Source organism: Pararge aegeria, chromosome 13 (assembly GCF_905163445.1).
Source record: "Pararge aegeria chromosome 13, ilParAegt1.1, whole genome shotgun sequence".
NCBI classification, from domain to species: Eukaryota; Metazoa; Arthropoda; class Insecta; order Lepidoptera; family Nymphalidae; genus Pararge; species Pararge aegeria.
In genome coordinates this window covers 10,493,464-10,513,844 of record NC_053192.1, presented here as the reverse complement: position 1 = coordinate 10,513,844, position 20,381 = coordinate 10,493,464, and the positions used below count along the sequence as shown (strand labels likewise).

The 20,381-nt window shown below is 35.3% G+C and overlaps 2 protein-coding genes across 2 annotated transcripts in view; one reads left to right on the top strand and one right to left on the bottom strand.

The window, feature by feature from the left end:
• The window catches only part of LOC120628657, a 473,143-nt gene that overhangs the window by 372,871 nt on the left and 79,891 nt on the right, over window positions 1–20,381 (bottom strand). The gene's annotated exons all lie outside the window — the stretch shown is intronic.
• LOC120628656 overlaps window positions 1–20,381 on the top strand; it is a 42,107-nt gene that overhangs the window by 13,716 nt on the left and 8,010 nt on the right. Inside the window, exons 2-8 of the mRNA XM_039897203.1 lie at window positions 3,075–3,211; window positions 4,895–5,095; window positions 13,163–13,399; window positions 14,849–14,955; window positions 15,864–16,083; window positions 16,761–16,910; window positions 19,549–19,695. Of these exons, the coding sequence (XP_039753137.1) occupies window positions 3,075–3,211; window positions 4,895–5,095; window positions 13,163–13,399; window positions 14,849–14,955; window positions 15,864–16,083; window positions 16,761–16,910; window positions 19,549–19,695 (1,199 nt within the window). The remainder of the gene's footprint in view (window positions 1–3,074; window positions 3,212–4,894; window positions 5,096–13,162; window positions 13,400–14,848; window positions 14,956–15,863; window positions 16,084–16,760; window positions 16,911–19,548; window positions 19,696–20,381) is intronic.

Genomic DNA, 20,381 nt, shown 5'->3' with positions numbered 1-20,381 from the left:
CATAACGGTGAACTCTCAGGTGTCGTAAACCTCTTTCTTTCTGTGAGAAGACCTCTGCCCTATGGTGAACCGGTAATGGTTTGATCGTGATTGAATTAATTATTAACCATAAGTCGTCATGAAATGCTTAAATAAAGCGGAGACCAAAGCAAGATACAATTCTTAAGCGAATCCTCGTACTTAACTTAAGATGACGGGTCATATTCAAAGGTGTAAAGATAGGATATACACAGCAATGGTTACCAACTGGCATACTTAGGGTTTAAAACCAAGAGTTTTAGAATTACAACACTTTATTGAAAAAAAAAAACATTCAAAAACTATCCCCAATTTTTTGCAAGAACTGAAAAATATCAATAGAGTACACATGTTAGTAGTAGTAGTAGTAACTTCTCTCTTAATTCAACGTTTACTATTCGTTATTCCTCCGCTGCCCGCGGGTGTCGTACGAGGCGATTAAGGGAATATAATAGAAACTGGGCAGCAGATCCTTTGAACGCGATACTATCTACTGCGATCACCCATCAGTCTGCGGTGACGGTGGGCAAACCCTCCCGTTGCGAGAGCTGGTCTTTAGTTCAGCAGTGAACTGTTGAAAGGTATTGATTTACTGATTGATTAATTCGATTTTAGTAATAGAACTGAAACTGATGTACACTGAATCTTCCTTTATACCTCCAAAGTGGGTCCTATCCATTTTCTGACTCCAGTTAACCTTGCCTACCCAACTTGATCGACTATTTTTTGCTGCTGCTACTGCCACACATCTCACTAATAAACTGTTCCGACGGTATGTTTTAAAAACAAAAATATAAGCGGACAAAGTCGGGGGCCACAGCTAAATTAAAATATGCTTAAGATATAACAAAAAAAATACATATAACATAGGTATCACTTAGTTACTAAAACATTTCACTTTGTAATGGTTTAGCAAGTAACTTTCTTAATCATAGTATCGAATGCAAATAAGGTTGTAGTGTTAATTTATACAAACTGTTGCCCGCGTTCATCGTCCGCCTTTATTACAGAAGGACAAACAAAAACACTTTGTCATTTATAATAACTTTACCAAGAAAGTAAAGATAACGTGTTATTCGCGACTTCGTTCGCGTGTATTCTTGTTATTCTCGAACCCCTGAACTAGGTACCAGTATGCAAGAAAAGACATCGATTTCTTAATCTGTGAATAAAAACCACAGAAGCAAAAAATTTTATCGGAATAAAAAGAAGTGTATGTACAATTTCTAGTATTAAATAATTATTTGAAATTTTTTCTCGACATCCGTTAAGCCATTTTTACGACATTGATTTCCAAACATCAATATAAACTTTCGCATTAATAATATTAGTATAGATTCTTAATATTATTATCGACAAGGCACTCAACCTCCCTTGTACCTACTCTACATAAACTTGTCAATTTAATTTGAAATATTACGTAGACCTTAGTACTTACTTGTTCTATAACTCCAAGGTTGACCCTCCGACCTCTGGAATCCTATGTAAGAAAACCGCAAACAAAGTCTGAAACTCACACAAAGCAAACATAAAGTATTTGGCAACATGTTCACTTAAAGCGTTATTAATACTCTTGTGGTTATAAATGTTAACATTTTACTGCTGGAATCTATATATGTGTAAGTATCCTAAGAAACTGCCTTCTGTTATTTTTCAAGTTTAAAGTAGATTTAAACAGGCCAAGAATATTAGAAAGATTTAGAGAGAGAGAGATTTAGTGGATTTTATTGAATGAAATTTAAGCTTACGGGGAGCACACTAGCTTAAAGATTAGAATATTTGCTTATGATTTGAATGTAAAGATATTTTTTTAAAATCTAAAGCTATTATAGATCGTGGTGATTATGAAAGCCAAAAGGGCATACAAGATCTTTGCGGTGCATACTAGAAATTAGGAAGCTAATTGTTTCGTATGAAACCAAGAGATATTGAGAAGTAACGATGCGGATCTTTACAACTTTCATCGTCTTAAGTATTAATGGGTTGATTGAGTATATATATTAGTTTGTATATTGTATCTATATGTATACTAACAATAAAGCTGTAAGGAGATGTAAGAGATTGGGATCTAACATACAAAAATTTAAACAAGGGAGCGAACGATCGCGCTGATTTCATAGATACCTCTTTTTTTACTTTTAGTGATAAGGCCGCCTTTGGACCCTAGCACTAAGTACTATTACTGTTTTTCTTTTATTTTTCCTATTGTGTTGTGTTGCAATAAAGTTTTTCTATTCTATTCTATTCTATACCTCACGGAAGGCGGGTAGGTAATGTCGGACTTATACGTTGGTATAAGCAAAACCCCGCGGTGTTCCAACTTAACGACTGGTGACTGACTTACGCGATCGCTTCAACAATACGTGCACCGGAGTGTACTTTTTTATTGATCTTTTCGTTGTAAAAGCCAATGATCTTTAATATTGTAACTAATATTTCGACTATCCATAATATTGTAGCTTATATTATAAATGCCAAAGCATGCTTGCTTGTTAGAAATTCAAAGCTCAACTGCTGAATCGATATTATTAAAACTTGTCACAGGGGTATCTTGAATTCTAGGAATTGACTTATCCTTTGATGAAATCCCAGCGGCGGTGAGCTCTGTGGTCTTGGGCGGCAAAGATTTGCCACAAAGCGATTTAGCGTTCCAATACTATGTCGCGAGAAACCGATTAGGGCTATGAGTTTAACATAATTGCCAAAAACATAACCTCTAACAGGTTAGCCCTAGTTAGTTATTATCTTATCTGCATCATTACTTAGCACAAGATCTAACTTCCACGGAGCTATTTGATGTCGTTTGGCCACCTAGTTGGTGGTCATTTCACCAAAACCAATGTCCGTCGGTTCGTCGTGCTATGTACCCGCCCTTTGCCACTTCAGCTTTAGAACTCGTTGAGCTATGCCGATAATGCTTTTTCAATAGGGTATTTGGTCACGCAGAGCTCTCACCATCGCTCATTGAATGAATCAGAGTTTTATGTTAGGCTCATAAAAGGGTTATAAAAAATAGTATGACTTGTCAGCATTTTAATATTTACATTTTGTTCCAGCTTGCAACAGAACGTATATGGGTGATGTTGGTCGTACCTACGAACTGGAGGTTCGAAGGCCGAGAGAAGACCATCTGCCTTTTGTATGTCATCTTAACTTCACCGCTAATGGAGGAAGCTACGGTGATATTATACAGGTACGTTTTTTTACTTATATAAAAAGTCTGTCAAGCGAAAAGCTTATGTTGCCGCATCACGTTAAAAGACCGACGCGACGTGCGGAGTTTATATTTGTTTATTGTTCATTATTAAATTTTTTGAACAGGATTCACATTTCTTATTTCAAGTAGACCTACAACATATCATTCCAATTAGAACACACAAAATAATAATTACAAACTAACATCAATTTTGCAGTAAATATATGGGCATGGTACCCAAAATGCTGGCGCTATTGCCGCTTTGAATTGCTAGACTTAGCCGTTGGGCTAAATAAGTGCCAGCTCTTGGGTCACCAAACGTCGAGACCTATTTTTGGGACACGATGTTAATAAATTTTCATGTCCGAAGACCATGGGCCCAGAGTCTCAAACGCAAGCGCCGCAAAAACGTAGTCATTATATTCAAGTTCAGTATCCATAAAATATCTATCTGCCCAGATACCATATAGATAAACTGACTGACTGATTTCCCGACTAAGTTTGTTGTGCGCTCTTCTTAGACCAGGGCCAGGTTATTGAAATATCTCTATCTGTCTCCTTGCTGGGGGGACAGGGGGACAAATAGGAATAAGGGCAGATCAAACATTTTTTTCTGGCCTGTCTTTCCGCTGTGACATTGAAACTATTTACGAGTATACAATATTATCATTATACGTCTTGATTTATTTTAAGACAGCCAAAAATAGCCAGAAGTAAAATACCGTGTTATTTTTTTATCACAAAGGTTCCTAGCTAACTAACAACTTGTTAGGCAAACTAAGCAAAATTTAAATTTTGTTAGGTTTTTAAAATCTGGAATGGAAGTACCTGGAAATTCGAGGGATTCGTTTTTTACATGTAAATAATAATGATCATTTTTCTGTTTGTATCTTTAGCGTGAAATGCAATGAAATTTGAGATCTTATTTTATTGTTGGTCCATAACGAAGGAAAAACAATTTTTAAAATGGCATTTCTCATATATATATAAAAAAGGTATTTTATATATACAAAAACGAAAAATTGTATAATATTTTAAATATATATTGACGTGTAAGCCTACCCTTACTTTCATTTGGTAGTTTTTTCCTTACATTGTGTGTAAGATATAATTTTTACACAAAAATTTAATAACCTTAAAATCTTTTTATTGTGTTACATAGGAAAAAGAAAAATAAAATGGTTATAATATTGCAAATTTTCATAGCAGTATGAGGCTGTAGACCTTGATATTCGATATTAATTGAAATTTGATACTTTAAGTCGTTTCTAGGAAAGGGCCTTGACCCACTTCATAAGATCCTATAACGGTTCTGATTTCCTCATTAGGTAATCCTTACAAGGTAAAAATTAAATTACAATAAACTTTGACGGAAGTAGGTAGGTATATCCAATCTTTTTTTTTCTTAGAGTGATATACCTATGAATAACAAGTGGCTGAGTGTTTTTGGGTGTACGAAATCATTGTTCATTTCTGTATTCAATTTACCTAGGATATAATAACTAGGTTGTCTGTGTTAGACGGATAAAAGTTCGCCTATAAAAAAAGACATATACTATAAGAAGAAAATTATGATTTGTATTAAAAATAGTACCAAGAATAAACCTGCGCTACTTCAGCGGTAACTTTGAAATAGCAGTACAAAACAAAAGTATCCCTAACCACATAATCTTGTTTCAGTTAACATTCGACACGTTCACAGTGGGGAAATTCGTGTCCTTCACCTCGGATGGCTGCCCCGACGGGCATATGACGATAGTAGAAAACAGCCCATCTCCCCCCACGGGGCAGTGGTGTGGCTCAGCGTGGGGCTATACGGTGTACTTCAGTGAAACCGACTCTATTAATATGACGCTTAGGTTGGATAGACTAAGTCAACAGGTAAGAATAACCTTGAGGAGTGCATTCCATCTTTATTCTAAGAGGCAGTAGAGTGACTAATCATTGTAATGGCGGGATTTATTAAAGAACTTTATAGATAATGTATCTCCTTCAGTGAATCTGATTTTATTAATAAACTGATTCAACAAGTAAGCTCTAAAATCTCAATAATTTCTTTAACTAGATTAACGGGATGCATGTTAACTTTGACGAAAGAAGAGAACACTGTGTTGTGACCCATTACGGGGCATCAAAAAGTACTTCAGTGAAACTGAGTCGATTGTATTCTATCAACCGCAAGCTACTGAGCTGAACCAATAATACGATGCCTGAAACTATACACTTATTATAAATCTGCGTAACAAAAAAAAAGGCGCTAACTTATTGGTGCTATACGATTAAAGAGCACCAGAGTAGCACCGAGGTGATCTTGTCGTGTTGAATATGGCAGATCTTCACAGATCTTTAGGAATCTTGTATATAACTTAGTTTATCTATAAAGTAATGAAGTTCTATTGAGGTCCGTTTTAGTGCATACTTATGAAACAGATGACTTATGTACAATGTTTGTTCACACTGCTTACAACGATTTATATATTAATATTATTTAGCCATTCATAGTACAGTTTAAGTGACGTTATCTCTGGAAGTTTTGTTGTGTGACCTTGAAATAGTACATTTCACTACTACTATTTAAGTAGGTACTACGATTTTCTAGAAAGTCAATAGTTGAAAGCCGAGTTGGGCCAAAAATTTAAAGGTATTAACCCAGAAATTTAATACTGTACCTATGGTTGTAGGTCCTTTGTCATACAAACAAGTGGACATAGGCGGCGGTCATATATTTTTTTATATTCTTTACGGTAGAGTAAACACAGAGATTTGTCGAGTAAGTGCATGATTAGATAACTGTAAATTGGATACTCATCATATCAACTATTACTACCCCACTACAGGAAATTGGCACTGGTCCAATGTGGTTGTCGTAGTCCACCACGCTGTCCCAGTGTTGATTGGTGGACTTGACAAGCCTTTGAGAACATTATGGTGAACTCTCAGGCATGCAGGGTTCATGACTATTGCTTAAAACGCGCATTACTTACAAAATTTAGAGTATAGCAGAAGTCCTCACCACTGAGCTATCACCGCTATTAATGGAAAATACCATACTGAAATTCTACGTGAATGAAATCACTAGTAACTACTTATTTGAAATAAAACATTCTATTAATGTTTTGTGAAGCTTCGTTCTCTTTTAATATCTGAAGCATCTAATAATAAATGATTGTTCAGCGTAGGTTTGAAATCTAGATCAGTAGTTTCACTGGTTCGCTTTTAATGGGTCACTAGAGATGTATAGGACAGGCGTAGCGATTATTAAATAATGTTGTCCCCGTTTTGCTGATGCACGTGACTATATCCGCGTTTGTTTCCATTTTTTGAACCACGGGAACCGGTTAAACTAATATTTGTGCCAAACTTAACTCTATATTTGTGCTAAATTACATCTAGATCTGATGATCAAGGCTGAGCGGATCTGATCTTGAGTTAAGAATATCCATCCATCCAAAATGCTCGCATTTATAAGTAGTTCTATTCAATTCAACAATTTAAGTCTTCAGTATGCTTTATAACCGGCCTATATTATTAATCACTTTTGTTAAACTCAATTGCTTCGGATACCCACTCTAAAAGATTGGTTATAGCTTCTCAGATGAGGGTACAATTTTTTTCCGGTCACTTGTAGACCAAAATATTCATTCGCTTGCAAACCAACCCGTTACATCTGCGTTGCTCATGTTCCAAAGACTTTACGTCCTAGATAATTAATTAACACAATTCATCGTATTAAAGTAACGATCTCAACTATTTCATTGTTGCCTTTAACAAGACTATCGACCGCCTTACCTTTCGCGTACGTTTTAACAAATGTCTACTGCTTTCTCTAATAAAGATATTTCTCTTATACAAGATGGTGCACTGAACGCTGTGATTCGCGTCTTAGTATATCGCCGAAATTACAAGAGACAGATGGAGGCTTATAACCTAATAAATCCGTAAGATTAAGCAGTTTCGTTAAGAGTCGCATGTCTTTCAAGTCTGCCATACAAAATCCGAGTCGCGGCGGAACTATAGTGAATTCAGTCTATTGTCATCGAGCAAAAGTGTGCTAACGCTCTCAGAATCTTGTGATTACGTTTTAGTGAATCGACAATCTGTCACAAATATAAATGGAACAGACTTTTGTATTCTTATTTATTACCTCTCAATTCCGTAGGTATGCTTATTGGAGCAGAGGGATATACTAAAAGCTTTTAACGACAAAGTAAATACGGGAATGTAGGCAGGTACGTTATTTTATCTCAGACTTAACCTGGTACTACGTTTAAACAATGTATATCTGACAGAAAACGATTCGTTTGCCGTTAATTATTGATTAAGTATCCGCCTCCGTCAACATTTGTAATTATAAAGTTTCTATGTTGGTGTAATTAAGCCAGGATCGATATGACTACAGCGGACATTTACCTGTGCTTTATGATAGGGATGTTTGCTCAATATTTACGATAATGTTGTGTTTTTTATTACTTACATGTAAGCCTTAAATCTCACCTGGTGGTAAGTACCTAATGATGTGACTTGTTAGGGAACATGGCAGTTAAATTTTTTTGTACTGGTACGCCAAATCGCTAAGCTTCACGTCTTTGTGGGTAGGATGGCAACTAGCCACGGCCGAAACCTCCCAACAGACAAAAAAAAAATGATTAAAATTTATCTGCTATCTTGTTATATCTATAAATGTATCGTGACTGAATTTCTGTCAGCCCAATAAAAACGATTTTAAAAAAGTTCAGCTCTATAGCATGAATTTGGGGGTTATAATTCTACGCGGACAAATCATTGTCATCAATGTCACAAAATTAATCATCTTCCCTTACACCACAGTCATCCTTATATTGTTTCCTTGCATTAAAAGCAAATCATCATTCAAGAACAGCAAGAATCGATACGCTTTACGATTATCATTAAGATTTAAATCAAAACCCAAGTTCACCATTAACATACACTGATAATCGTATGCAAATGCGAGAAAGATATAATCTGTGATAATCGCTATCTCATTTGCATCTTGACTAACTCAGCAAATTTGCTTAGCTTGATCAGCGTTCCCAACTCTGTACTAACTTATAAATTAACAGCGTCAGCACATCACAAAGTTAATCCTAATAAGGGAGGAACGATATTTATCTTCATTAGAGTATCTAAGCACCCCTTTATGTTACACCGACTTGACGTAACAAACATGTTTTCACTTGTGACTCGCCTAATATTTCACATCGCCCCGAGTTTAACGGTTCGGTGCCCTTATACTTTATCTCCCTTTAGCAGGCACATTATCTGAACCAAGGGTTGAACTTTCGATCAATTAATTAAGCGATGATTACGAACACCCTCCGGGCCGCTGGATAGGTCCAATTACGATAATTAATATTATTACTTTCATATTTAATAAAGGCAATTATATTCGCGTCAAAGAATTGCGTAAAATATATCCCATTGGATTGAGTTTCTCGTCCAATTACATACCAATTAGCCCTGTGGATGACGGATTCATTTTATCACTAACCGTAAACGCGTAACAAAAAGCTGTTTTCAATGTGTTTTGTATCAAGCACCTTCAGTTTTTTGTAAATCGTAAAATGGTCAGGCCATCCATGTTCACGTTTTGATAAAATAGGTAATTAATATGGCTTGTGTTGAATAAATATTAATGCAGGAAAATTATAGTAGAATAAACTGTTATATTTCTGGTGTTAGTAATGCATTTATTTACTTTAGCTAATCCCTCGCAAATAGAACATAAGTCCTATATATGTACGCTGTATTAACGTGGTGGTAGTTTCGTGTGTTATTATAGTATTAACGTTATCGATTTTGGTTTGTTTATTCAATAAAGTAAATGCAGAATATATAATAAGTATATCTGACAATTTTAAATTTAGTTACTGAAGGTATCCATTAACATATGTCGTTTGATCTTATTAAAAACTAGCTGTCGCCCACGTGCTTCGTCCGCGTTTATTACGATTTACAAATACCGTAGAAACAGTTTGTGTTGCTGGGATAAAAAGTAGCATATGTTTGTCTTTTTCCTCTGAACTAACTCTAGTGCAAAAATCAATTCGATTTGTTGCTTTTTTAGGGCTCAAAGCAACGACTAACAAACACAAATAAAATAGAATATAATATAATAGAATACTATTATTTTACATAGTAAGGATAGAAAGTCCATCGACTCGCACTAGGCCAGCATGGTGGACTAAGGCTTTAACCTCTTCTCATTGTGGGAGGAGACACGTGCCCAGTAGTGGGCCGTTAACGGGTTGATATGATGATGGATGAGGATAGAAAGGCATATCTATGGGATTTTTTTTTATTAGAACCAAATAATGTGACATAATTGTAGACGTTCATGGTGATGGAACAAGTTTCTGAAAACACTTAGGTACCATAGTATGCATTACAACACAACACCAGTAACCAACCTATCCTATAAAACAACTAGTGATGAAAAGTTGCCAGGTAAACTAGCAACTTAAAATCAATTAGTGTCGATGCTATAGACACGCCCTCGCCTAGAATATCACGCTTTTTAGAGGTAGCAGCAATGTCTGCAAAAGCCTATACCAATTTAAAACATAATGTAATCATGCAGGTAAATGTGTTAAATTAAACGGCATGCGCTCTTATAATTACACATGACAATTGCAGGACGGCTAACGACTTTAACTGCGCTAATAAATTGGTAGGTAAAACTTTTATTATATGCAGTGGTAGTTGAACTGTAATACGTAATGTTTAACATTTATCCCTTTTAAGATTTCTAAATGGTGAATTATTTTCCGCCTTCCAATAGCAGCCCAGATAATATCTTTGATGATAAAAAACAACAATTTGCATCCATACTTCCACTCTAACAATACAACTGCAAATTTATGTCTGTATTGTTGTTTTATTTGTTTGTATTCCACTTATAATCAGCTAAACTACTGCACCGATTCTGGTAGCAGACATAGGATAGTGAAACCCAAATATTACCCAATAGTTACCGGTGCATTAAAAATAAACCTTGTTACCTATTTTTTTGAAGAGTTTTGTATCGTTTGGGCCCTAGACACTTTTAGCTATCTAATTAGTGATATATTTTTTTCTTTTCCATCACTTGTGTTGTAAACTAGAAAAAGAATAGTGGCAGAAAAATATAAAAGTCAGCTTATATGTACATAGATAATGATTTTGTTAAACAAGTTTGCAAACGAATTTGTGGATAGTGTTTTTATTAATCCCTATGGAAGACATAGAATTATACTTTAATAGAATTAATGTAATACAAACTCATCCGTTTTGGGCACTGAAAGCAATTAATTAAAATGAGAATTACCCGTTTCATAAAAACTACCAAATACGCTTTAATTAATTTTCGTTTAGCTAAAGTGTGAAATACCTATCTCAGGTTCTTTAGACTTTATTTTAAAGTGATCTTCCCCCAGAAATTACTAAGAAAAATTAATAATAAATGAATTAATTTTCTACGACAATACACGCATCGGCATCTAGCCCTAAAGTAAGCGTAGCTTGCGTTATAGGTACTAAGATGACTGATGAATATTTCTTTTATGCATATAAACACACAGACATCGAAAAATGTTTATCACACAAACATTTTCCAGGTGAGGGAATCGAACCCACAGCCTTAGACTCAGAAAGCAGGGTGTCTGCCCACTGCGCCGATTGGATAAAGATGCATATTATATCCAACAATAAGGACCTTTTATTTTCAAAGCTTAGCTTAGCTGAGCATTTATGGAAACTGGTTCAACGAAGCTATGTTTTTAGTATTGAGAGATGCTTGCTGAGGATTAACTATCGGTGCTAGCGAGATATTTAAGCTGAGTTTGGACTAGGGAGCGCTGTGAAAGTTAGTAGTGAAACGGACCCATCATAGCTCAGCTTAACTTTGACCTAGCACACTGCTTGGCTACAGCACACAGCTCTAGTGGCACCCTAAGTTTAGCTGTGCACCGCATGTCCGCTGTCATCCGCATCAACGAAGGGTTTGTAGAGCAATGCATTTTTTATAGACCAAGCAGATAGCCCACCTGATGGTAAGTGGAAAACCATGGCCTATATACGTGCCGCCCTATGTCTCTCGACATGAGGCGTAGGTGTAAAGCCTCACATAACATCAGAAAACCCATTATTAGCCCACTGCAGAGCAAGGGTCTCCCACCATGAGAGATGAGAGGGGGTTAAGGCTATAGTCCACCACGCTTGCCCAGTGCGGATTCGTGGTCTCCGCACGCCTTTGAGAACATTATGTCGAACTGTCAGGCATGCAGGTTTCCTCACGATATTTTCCTTCAACGTTGAAGCATGTGATATTTGAATTATTTAAAACGCACATAACTTAGAAAAGTTAGCGGTGCGTGCCGGGATTCGAACATTGGCCCCCAGAAAGAGATGTCGAGCTCCTACCCACTGGTCTATCACCGCTTTGTTGTTAGGCCTCATGTGCCTGTAATTACAATTATATGTTAGGAACTTCAGGGATGCCTTAGAATATGAGTGGGTGTTGGGGCATTAATTAAAAGGTCGTGTTGTCTCTAACCACAACTAAAGCATCAATACCCTTATTCCCTTGCCGGGTATCGAACCTGGGTCCTCCCACTTCTAAAACCAGAGCACAACTCAAGAATGAAGTGCCTTGTATGAAACCAATCACCTTCTTGGTCAGTTACAGTAAGACTACATAACCTAACCAGCCTATCGTTTTTGTAAAGATCCTGCACACACAAATCTAAAGTAATTATCATTCACAAGTAGTGAATGATAGACGTTAATTACTGCCGACACCTTAAGGGTGTGGGTACAATTCCGACTTTACTTGCCTTGCAAGTTTCTAAGACAGCGAGGTGTGGATGTGGATGGGTAAAGGGGGTGGGTTAGTTGGAATGGGGACGATTTTGTACCTATTGCGACCGCATACTTGGTTATTGCTACCTATAGTATTTGTTGGCTTAAGTACCTGCTATGATAGACATATTCATTTAAACTAATAAAATCGCCATATAAATCTATATACGTATGTATAAACTTAGGTTACTAAGCTTGATCAGTGAGGTTTAAAGCTAAACGATCAGAATAAGAAATGATAGGCAATTGAGTTTTCATATACGTTAGTTTAAAAAATAATTAAAAGATTTGAATAATCTTATCATCATATCAACCCATTATCGGCCAACTTTAGGTCATAGGTCTCCTCCCACAGTGAGAAAGGTTTAGGCCGTATTCCACCACGCTAGCCAAGTGCGGATTGGTGGACTTCTCACGCATTCGAGAACATTATGGAGAGCTCTTAGGCATGCAGGTTTTCTCACGATTTCTCCTTGACCGTTAAAGCAAGTGATAGTTAATTGCTTAAAACGCACATAACTTAGAAACACAGTCATCCGAAAGTTAAGCTGAAGTCTTAACCAATAGGGAAAAAATCTAATACACGATCAATAATCATATCGAAGAAATGATTATTGATCGAAGAATGAGAAATGATAATATTAATGTTTCCTTGTCATTGTGGTGATTTTATTGTATACATATATATATATATAGTAACCTAAGTCTTTGAAATATACGGTGTAGTATTGATATCTATAGTAAACTCCATTTTGAATAAGTGAGAAATATTATCAACAATGTATATTGTACGTATCGACTTAACAAACATGTTAATATGATAATTATAATACAAAAAGAGACGTCACAATTCATTTGATTATTTTCATTCCCGTGATATATATAATCGTCATCATCAACAGCCTATAACAGTCCGTTAAAAGACTAAAGGCCTCTCCCAACACTCCCGGGGTTTACCCACAATCACCATGCTGGAGAGACGGGTTGGTGATCAAATTCGATGGTATAGTAGCACAAATAACGCTGCTGCGAGTTTTCCGTTCTATATACATATATAATACTAAAATATAATAAACGTAATTTTGCTTTTAGGGAGTCGGATACAATTTCGACTTCAAGTTGGCATACAAGTTCCTAAGACGGAGCGAGGCACGATTGCGGTACGGGAATGCGACGCTCGGGGCGTGGAGAGGGGAACGTGTTACCGGCACATATTGTGACCGCATACTGAGCGACTGTGATCTACGTGCATGTCGAATACAGTCCCCTAACTTCCCCGGTGTATATCCTCGTAATGCGTCGTGTACGTACCGCATCGAACACACAAAGGTAAATATGAAAAATCATGTTGGAAGCTCTGAGTGGAATTCGGAATGAAAGTAGCAACATTTTATTGAAAGCAACGTCAAAATACGGCGTTTTACACGTGTCTTCGGTGGTGTCTAAATATCCAACTAATTAAGAGACATGCCGCGCCAGGTTAAAAAATAATGTTGGCACGCAATTAGACACAAATTTGCACGACAAAACGGTCCCAAACTGTACATGTAGGTATGGACATGCTATATCAATAATAAAGATTTAGTGCTATAACGTTAAAAAAAACTATTGGTCTCATAAGTAACTTAATAAAAACCTAATCTTAGTAGCATTAGGTTAGTATATCTTATTCATTAAAAAGTTGTTTACTTTAATGTAATTATCAATAAATGAATGAATTAATTAATACAAAGGGTATTAATTCATTCATTGTACACCACAGTGAAAATTCACAGAGATACAGATGCAGACACAGATAAATAGCATTAAGGTAGAATTCAACATGAAAACGAAGCATCCCATATTGTAGGATTGTATTTCTTAATTATAAGATTTAAAACAAATTTATAAAACTAACTGTAAAGTAAATAATGAAATCTATTTGTTTGCATATTAAAATAAAAATACACAATTTCGTTGACTGGGACGTTTTATTTTTCGAAATAGCGGATTATAGTTGTAATTTACTCTGATTTGAGAAACATCAACAAGAATAAAATCCTACTCACAATTAAAAATATAGCACGATTTTTGTAATGAAAAAACTAATGCCTGTTTTCACTAACGACGATGAAGGCAATGCCCAAGTGAGTAACACCTAATCTAAGGATATTCCTAGGCATAGACTACCTTCCACCATCGGTCTTCACTAGGCAACTCTTATAACCTAACTTGTCGATGATTCTTGCTACAAGTTTTTGTAGCGCCTAACGTCGTAAGTCATCTATAATTATGAATTTATGAAGCGTTGTTTTTCTCTAGGAATAAACCATTAAGTATCAGATTAAAGCGTGTCTTACGTTTAGTGAATACGAGCCGTATGCCGAGCTCGCCAAAATTAGGACTGAAAAATCCAATCTTTTTAGAATTTCTAAAGCGTTTTATTATTTCTCTAAAAATATTTTGATATGCAAAACAAGCGTAGAAATTAAAAGCCGGGGCTTGCTTTAAACGAAATTACATAACCCTTTACATCTGGGTTAAGGGTGTCGCGAATTTACATTAAAACGAGCGTTTCACACATCGCGTAAGTCCGTGTGGTTGGTGCGGCTGTATGTATTAATATTTAATTTAAAATTTACACCAGACTCCGCCACAGACCTACACATACATATATGTATAAACATTACATATAAATGATGTCGGCACCCTTTGAGCAATGAATAAACAATCGTATGGTACAAAACATAAAGTAGGTTTTCTCTTGACGTCAGATATAAACGAACAACGTTTTTTCAGATTCCGGCGGATAAACACGTATTGTTAGCGGTTAGACAAACGAACAGCCATAAAATACATATCAAGGATCAGATAGTGAAATATGATCGAAGTCAAAGGGTTCTCAAGTAAGTACTGTGATCGATTTTTATTATAAGCTACTTACTACGGAAAATCAAAGATAGGCCACCTTTACAAAAAGAGCGAACAAAGAAAGTAAGTGTAAAAAAGTTTTAAAAAGTATTCATCATTGGGTACTTTCTTGATGATGTTAAGGTCATAAGGCGGCCCTGACCCGGCGCTTACTCTCACAAAAGCTATCAGCAGATTATTATACCATTCTGCTAACTATTCTATTCTATATCCTCAACTAAACTAGATATAGATTTATGTTAGCATTGGCTTTATCTGAATTAAAATAACATGTTTTGTATTTTGAGATCAGAGTTTTTTTTATATATAAGGCAAAATAAATGACAACTACAAAATAATACATTTACATATTTTTAAGTTTGGATTTTGATGTAAGCATCGTGAAGAATATTTCAACGATCTGCCGATAACTTCTGTATAAAGGTATAGACAACTAAGGACGCCTTAAATTTTAAAGCTAAAAACCTTACCTTTCGTATTTCTAAAAAAAACTTTGTATGTTATTTCTTTAAAAAAGATTAGTTTTTATTTTAGATTATAAATACTGTAATACCCTTCCCTCTTTCCAATTAGCATTGTCTAACACAACGCGCATGTGCGTATTTTATTTTTATTTGACTAAGATACAACTATTTTGTTTTATATTTTAAATGCGGAATAGATTATTGATATTCTATGTCTTATTAATGATCATAAAACAAAAAATAACTTTTATATTAATATTGTTTCTTTATCTCTCCTGAAAAGCTAGGAAATGAATGCTGTGCTATTAAAACTACGATAATATGATTTAAGTGCTCATTATATAGTAAAGTCCTTAAGCTATTTCTATTTTGTTCATACGAATAATTGTATTCTGTGTTTAAATATGTTTTTTCTACAGGATATGGGATCAATGCAATGTTGTTCAAGACTACCTAACAGTATGGGACGGGCTAACGCGAGATTCTCCAGTACTTGTAAGATTGTGTGGAGGAGATGCTGTACCGGATATAGTTAGCAGAGGACCCAATATGCTTCTAGAATTTCATACTTCGCCATATGACAATCCTTTTCATCCAGTTCCTTTGAGCTACTTGCCTGGATTTGAACTTGAAGTTCAGGTGTGTACCTATTGTTTAGATTTTTCGCACTTTAGATTGTAAAATTTCTTATATTAATAAAATGAATATAATCTCTCTTATGTAGTGTACGAGAAGTGTCTTATAGTTTATGTCTTATATTGGGAATTTTAAATCTTTTAATTTTTTCTAGTCTGGTCGAAGCTACGTAAAACTGGTTTTGGTAAAAACCCAGTATGAGTTTAATATAACTGACATGCCAATTTCAACTGCATCTTCATTTACCACCATATATAATTGCAATAAAGGGCTTACTTGTAATGGAATGAAAAAAGTAGATAATTAAGATGGGGGCTGCCCTTTATATTAAAAAAAAGGATTAAGTCTTCATGCTCTTTAAGATCGAGTTGGTAGTCCACAAAATTATATTTCAGTATTGTCTTTTATAGTCTCGATTTTTGGTTGTAAAGTAAATTTCTTGTGCTATATTGCAAAATAATATTATTTAATTTTTTTTTTTAAATAGTTTCCTGGTGGAGAATTTTGTTTGTATTCCATTTCATTTAATTTTCATCGTTAAACTCGTATTTTAGTGTCTCATAAGAAGTTATAAACATTTACAGTTCTAAACGGTAAAGTTCCAAATAATTTGCGGGAAACATGATTTCTTTTCATAACAAATCGCCCTGTGTTTGTATTACCAATATTATTCTTGGCAGGTGCTGTACGTGGACAAAGATTCCCATTCGTACGTGAGCTCAGATGGGCGTTGCCGGTTTGTCTTACGCTCCTCAGACAAGACAAGTGGCGTGCTCAGAAATCCGCGCCATTCCTTGCCACCGAACACCTCTTGTGTTTATTACTTTCAAGTGAGTGGCGAAGATTCTTTTATTTCTATTTCGATAGACATATTGTTATTAGCAAAATAAAAGGGTACCACCACGACCCTTTGACGACGATTTTTACGACCATCGTCGCACAGAGGTAAGCGCTGTTGCTTTAGGTGGGCGGTCTCGGATTCGCTCCCCGGCATGGGCATTGTGGGTTTTTTTTAGTTTGGTTGGAGGTTTTGGCTGTGGCTAGTTACCACACTAACACAAAGACGTTTAGCGTTCCCAAACGATGTCGCATAGAAACTAATTATTGGCATGGGCTTAGTGTAACTATTGTACCCCTAATAGGTTAGCCTGTTAATACTGGATCATCATTGGCCAGCAGGTGAGATTGCAGCTTGTAGATGTTTAAAAAAGAAATACGTTTGCAATTTGTCTTATGTTGCTTGGACTTGGTGATTAATGGTCTCCTCATTGAAAGTTAGATGACATAGCCAAAACAGTTTTCTTGAGCTATATAGGTATGCTCGCCGTCTGTTACTTTTCGTGTCCCGAGCTGATGATGTCCCGGTTCGTACTTCGTGGACAGATGAAGGTGTGATTTTCACAAGGTAGTTAACATCCACACATCGCAATGCATAGTGAAAGTAAAGTAAAGTTATCAATATTGGAATTCAATCAAATTCCGGTAAGAATGATTTTTTGAGATTCTACTTTATTTCACCGCTTGAGGGTGTCAGGAGGCCGAGGAAATAATCTTCACGTGTGGGCGTGTGGTGGGAATTTAAAATAGCTCAAGATTCAACATTCAGTCACTAACAAAACACGTAATAATATTTTATATGATGTGATTGCTTTACGTAAGTTTCGTAAACAAGATAAGGTGTCTAAAAAACCTAGACGTAACCTGCAGTCGTTAAGACTGGTAAAAAATGCATATTGAAATTTCAACATCGACGGGCTAGGGGATATTGATTAAACTGGTCAAAGCGCTTCGCTATACAGAGGGATTCGATTACTGAATTATTCTGACGACCGTTGACTAAAAAGATAAAGACACTTTTTTCAAAAGAAAAAGAAATAAATTTATCGAAAAGGAAAACTATTAAATGTATATTTCCGTTCGTAGACATACATCTTTGTGGATTTGAGTCCACACATAGTACGTAATGTTTTGTTCTATGCTCTTCAGACAAGATAAGTGTCGCGTAGAAACTTATGCGCCACATTTTACCACGAAATACTTCTTGTACTGTACCGTGTCTCACTACTTTCGAGTAAGTGAAAAGTTTGTCAAACACCTACTTGTTTTTAGAAAATTCTTACTCTCTTGAACGTTACATGAATTTCTAGTTCAGTTATATAGAATAGATAGTAGCCCGCAACATCGACGTGTATAACTTCCGATATTTAAACTATTACAAAATAAGGTATAAGGGTTGTTTTTCTTAAATCGCTTGAAGAAGTGGTAAGTTGATCGAGTACTGTTAATTTAACCCAGATTAGAATTAATTCAACTTCAAAAATCTGAATTAAAATTCATTTTAATTAAAAATCAAAGCTATTTCATCTCCTAATTGTTTTTTTTTATTAAAAAGTTACTTTTTCCAATATCTGTACCTGCCTATCCAAATCCAATCCTCTATTCAGTAGTTTTAAAACATAGGTCGGATAAACAGATAATCAGGCAGACAGACAAACCACTTTAATTTATTTAATAATAATAATAAAAATAATAAAGCCTTAATTTCCAACTGTAAAACATTCGTATTCTTGTTTACACATAACAATTTTTAGTCGTACATAATAATTAATTAATTTTCATTACTATTTCAGTCAGTGTGTGTTAAAATTTTGCAATCATCTTCCATTCTAGGTCTTTCACTATCTCAATTTAATATTAATTATTTTTGTTATTTTACTTTGTCTTTTATAAAATCGTTGTATTTTACGTCAATTGTAATGCCCATTTTTGGGTAAAGGCCTCCTCCATTCTTTTTCATCTATTTCTCTCTCAATTTATTTATATTTGTATAATTATAGATTTTTTCAATCTGACGAACCTATTTTGAGATATCTTATTTTATTTTATGGCTGATGCTAAAATAAATAATTATTGCTCCTTAAATCACAAGCCTACTCACAGGTAATAACGCAAGTAGTATTGAAAACATTTTAAAAATTTAGTTGCTCTTAACACAAAATATTATTAGTTATCCGAAATAATAAAATTGAAAGCATAAAAACTTGGCGAAACTTGCTCGTACAGTAATGTAGATAGGTACATTTGAAATCCTACCTACCCTTCATTTATCTTCACTTTAGATGGACAAAATGGCGTAGAAAATGTGAAGGCAAAGTCATCTAGGTCGTGGTTACTTATGAATAGCTACATAGAGTCGCCGGCGAAGGTCCTTCTAAAGACAAACACATTGCTGTATTTACCCGCCTTTTGAACGAACTATTCAGGTAGCGAGAGATTCATTCCGTAGCTAAAGTTAAATTACTAAAGCATAACTCGTGCAAAATTTCTAGTCTACGATTTCTTTTAGATTCTATCTTAGTGAATCAGATAATATACTTGCAAATTCAATGTCTCATCAAGAATACGCATTTACATAATTTTATTCTTTGTCAGTTTCTACGAAACTAAATAAATGTATTTTGTTTGCAGGGACGTCCAAACGAAATAGTATGGGTGTCATTTGTTAAATATCACGCCGCAGGAACTGAGCCAGCGGGATTCGATCAGCAAAAGGATTGCTCTTCACAGCTTACTATATGGGATGGTGCTGCACCAGATGCTGATCTTGATAGAAAGGTAGAATATCATTAGCACTATCATATCACCAAAACGGATATTTGAACTAGTTCTAGCATCGTTAAGACTTATGAGAAGTACAAAAAATAAAATTTTAATTTCTCTCTGATCCCCAAAAAAAGAAAAAGCGTCTATGAGACCAGAAGTGCAAGTGTCAAGCAAGTCAAGCAACTTTTTGTCGTGAAATATCCAAACTAAAGCTCAGCCAGAGAGATAATTTGCATCCGGAGTATCCTATACTTTTTCGATATGATGAATTTTTTAAAAATAAACGTTGTTACTTTACAACTAATTGCAACCTTCACTAACATACGTGACACGAAATAATTTTGTCTGCAATTTTCTCCCCATATTTCTATGAGTTAAGACTAGCAAACTGGTGGTATTTTTAATCGCCGAAAAACAGACGTTATTAATCAGATGAGGTCGCGATTAATAGCTCTATATATTATGTAATCCACGTGTATTTATCATTGCTAAATATAAACTACCTCTCTCTTAAGAAATTGGATGAATAAGGAGCTTAGACCCACTACACGAATATAGGTTTATGGGTGAAATCCGTAATTCTTACTCCCTCATCAGCATCTTGCTAATTGGTTCAAAGCAATAAAAAAGCATTATCACAAAGTCCCATTAGTGAGATCGTTATCAGTTCTCAGAGCACCGTTCTCAAAGTTAAATGT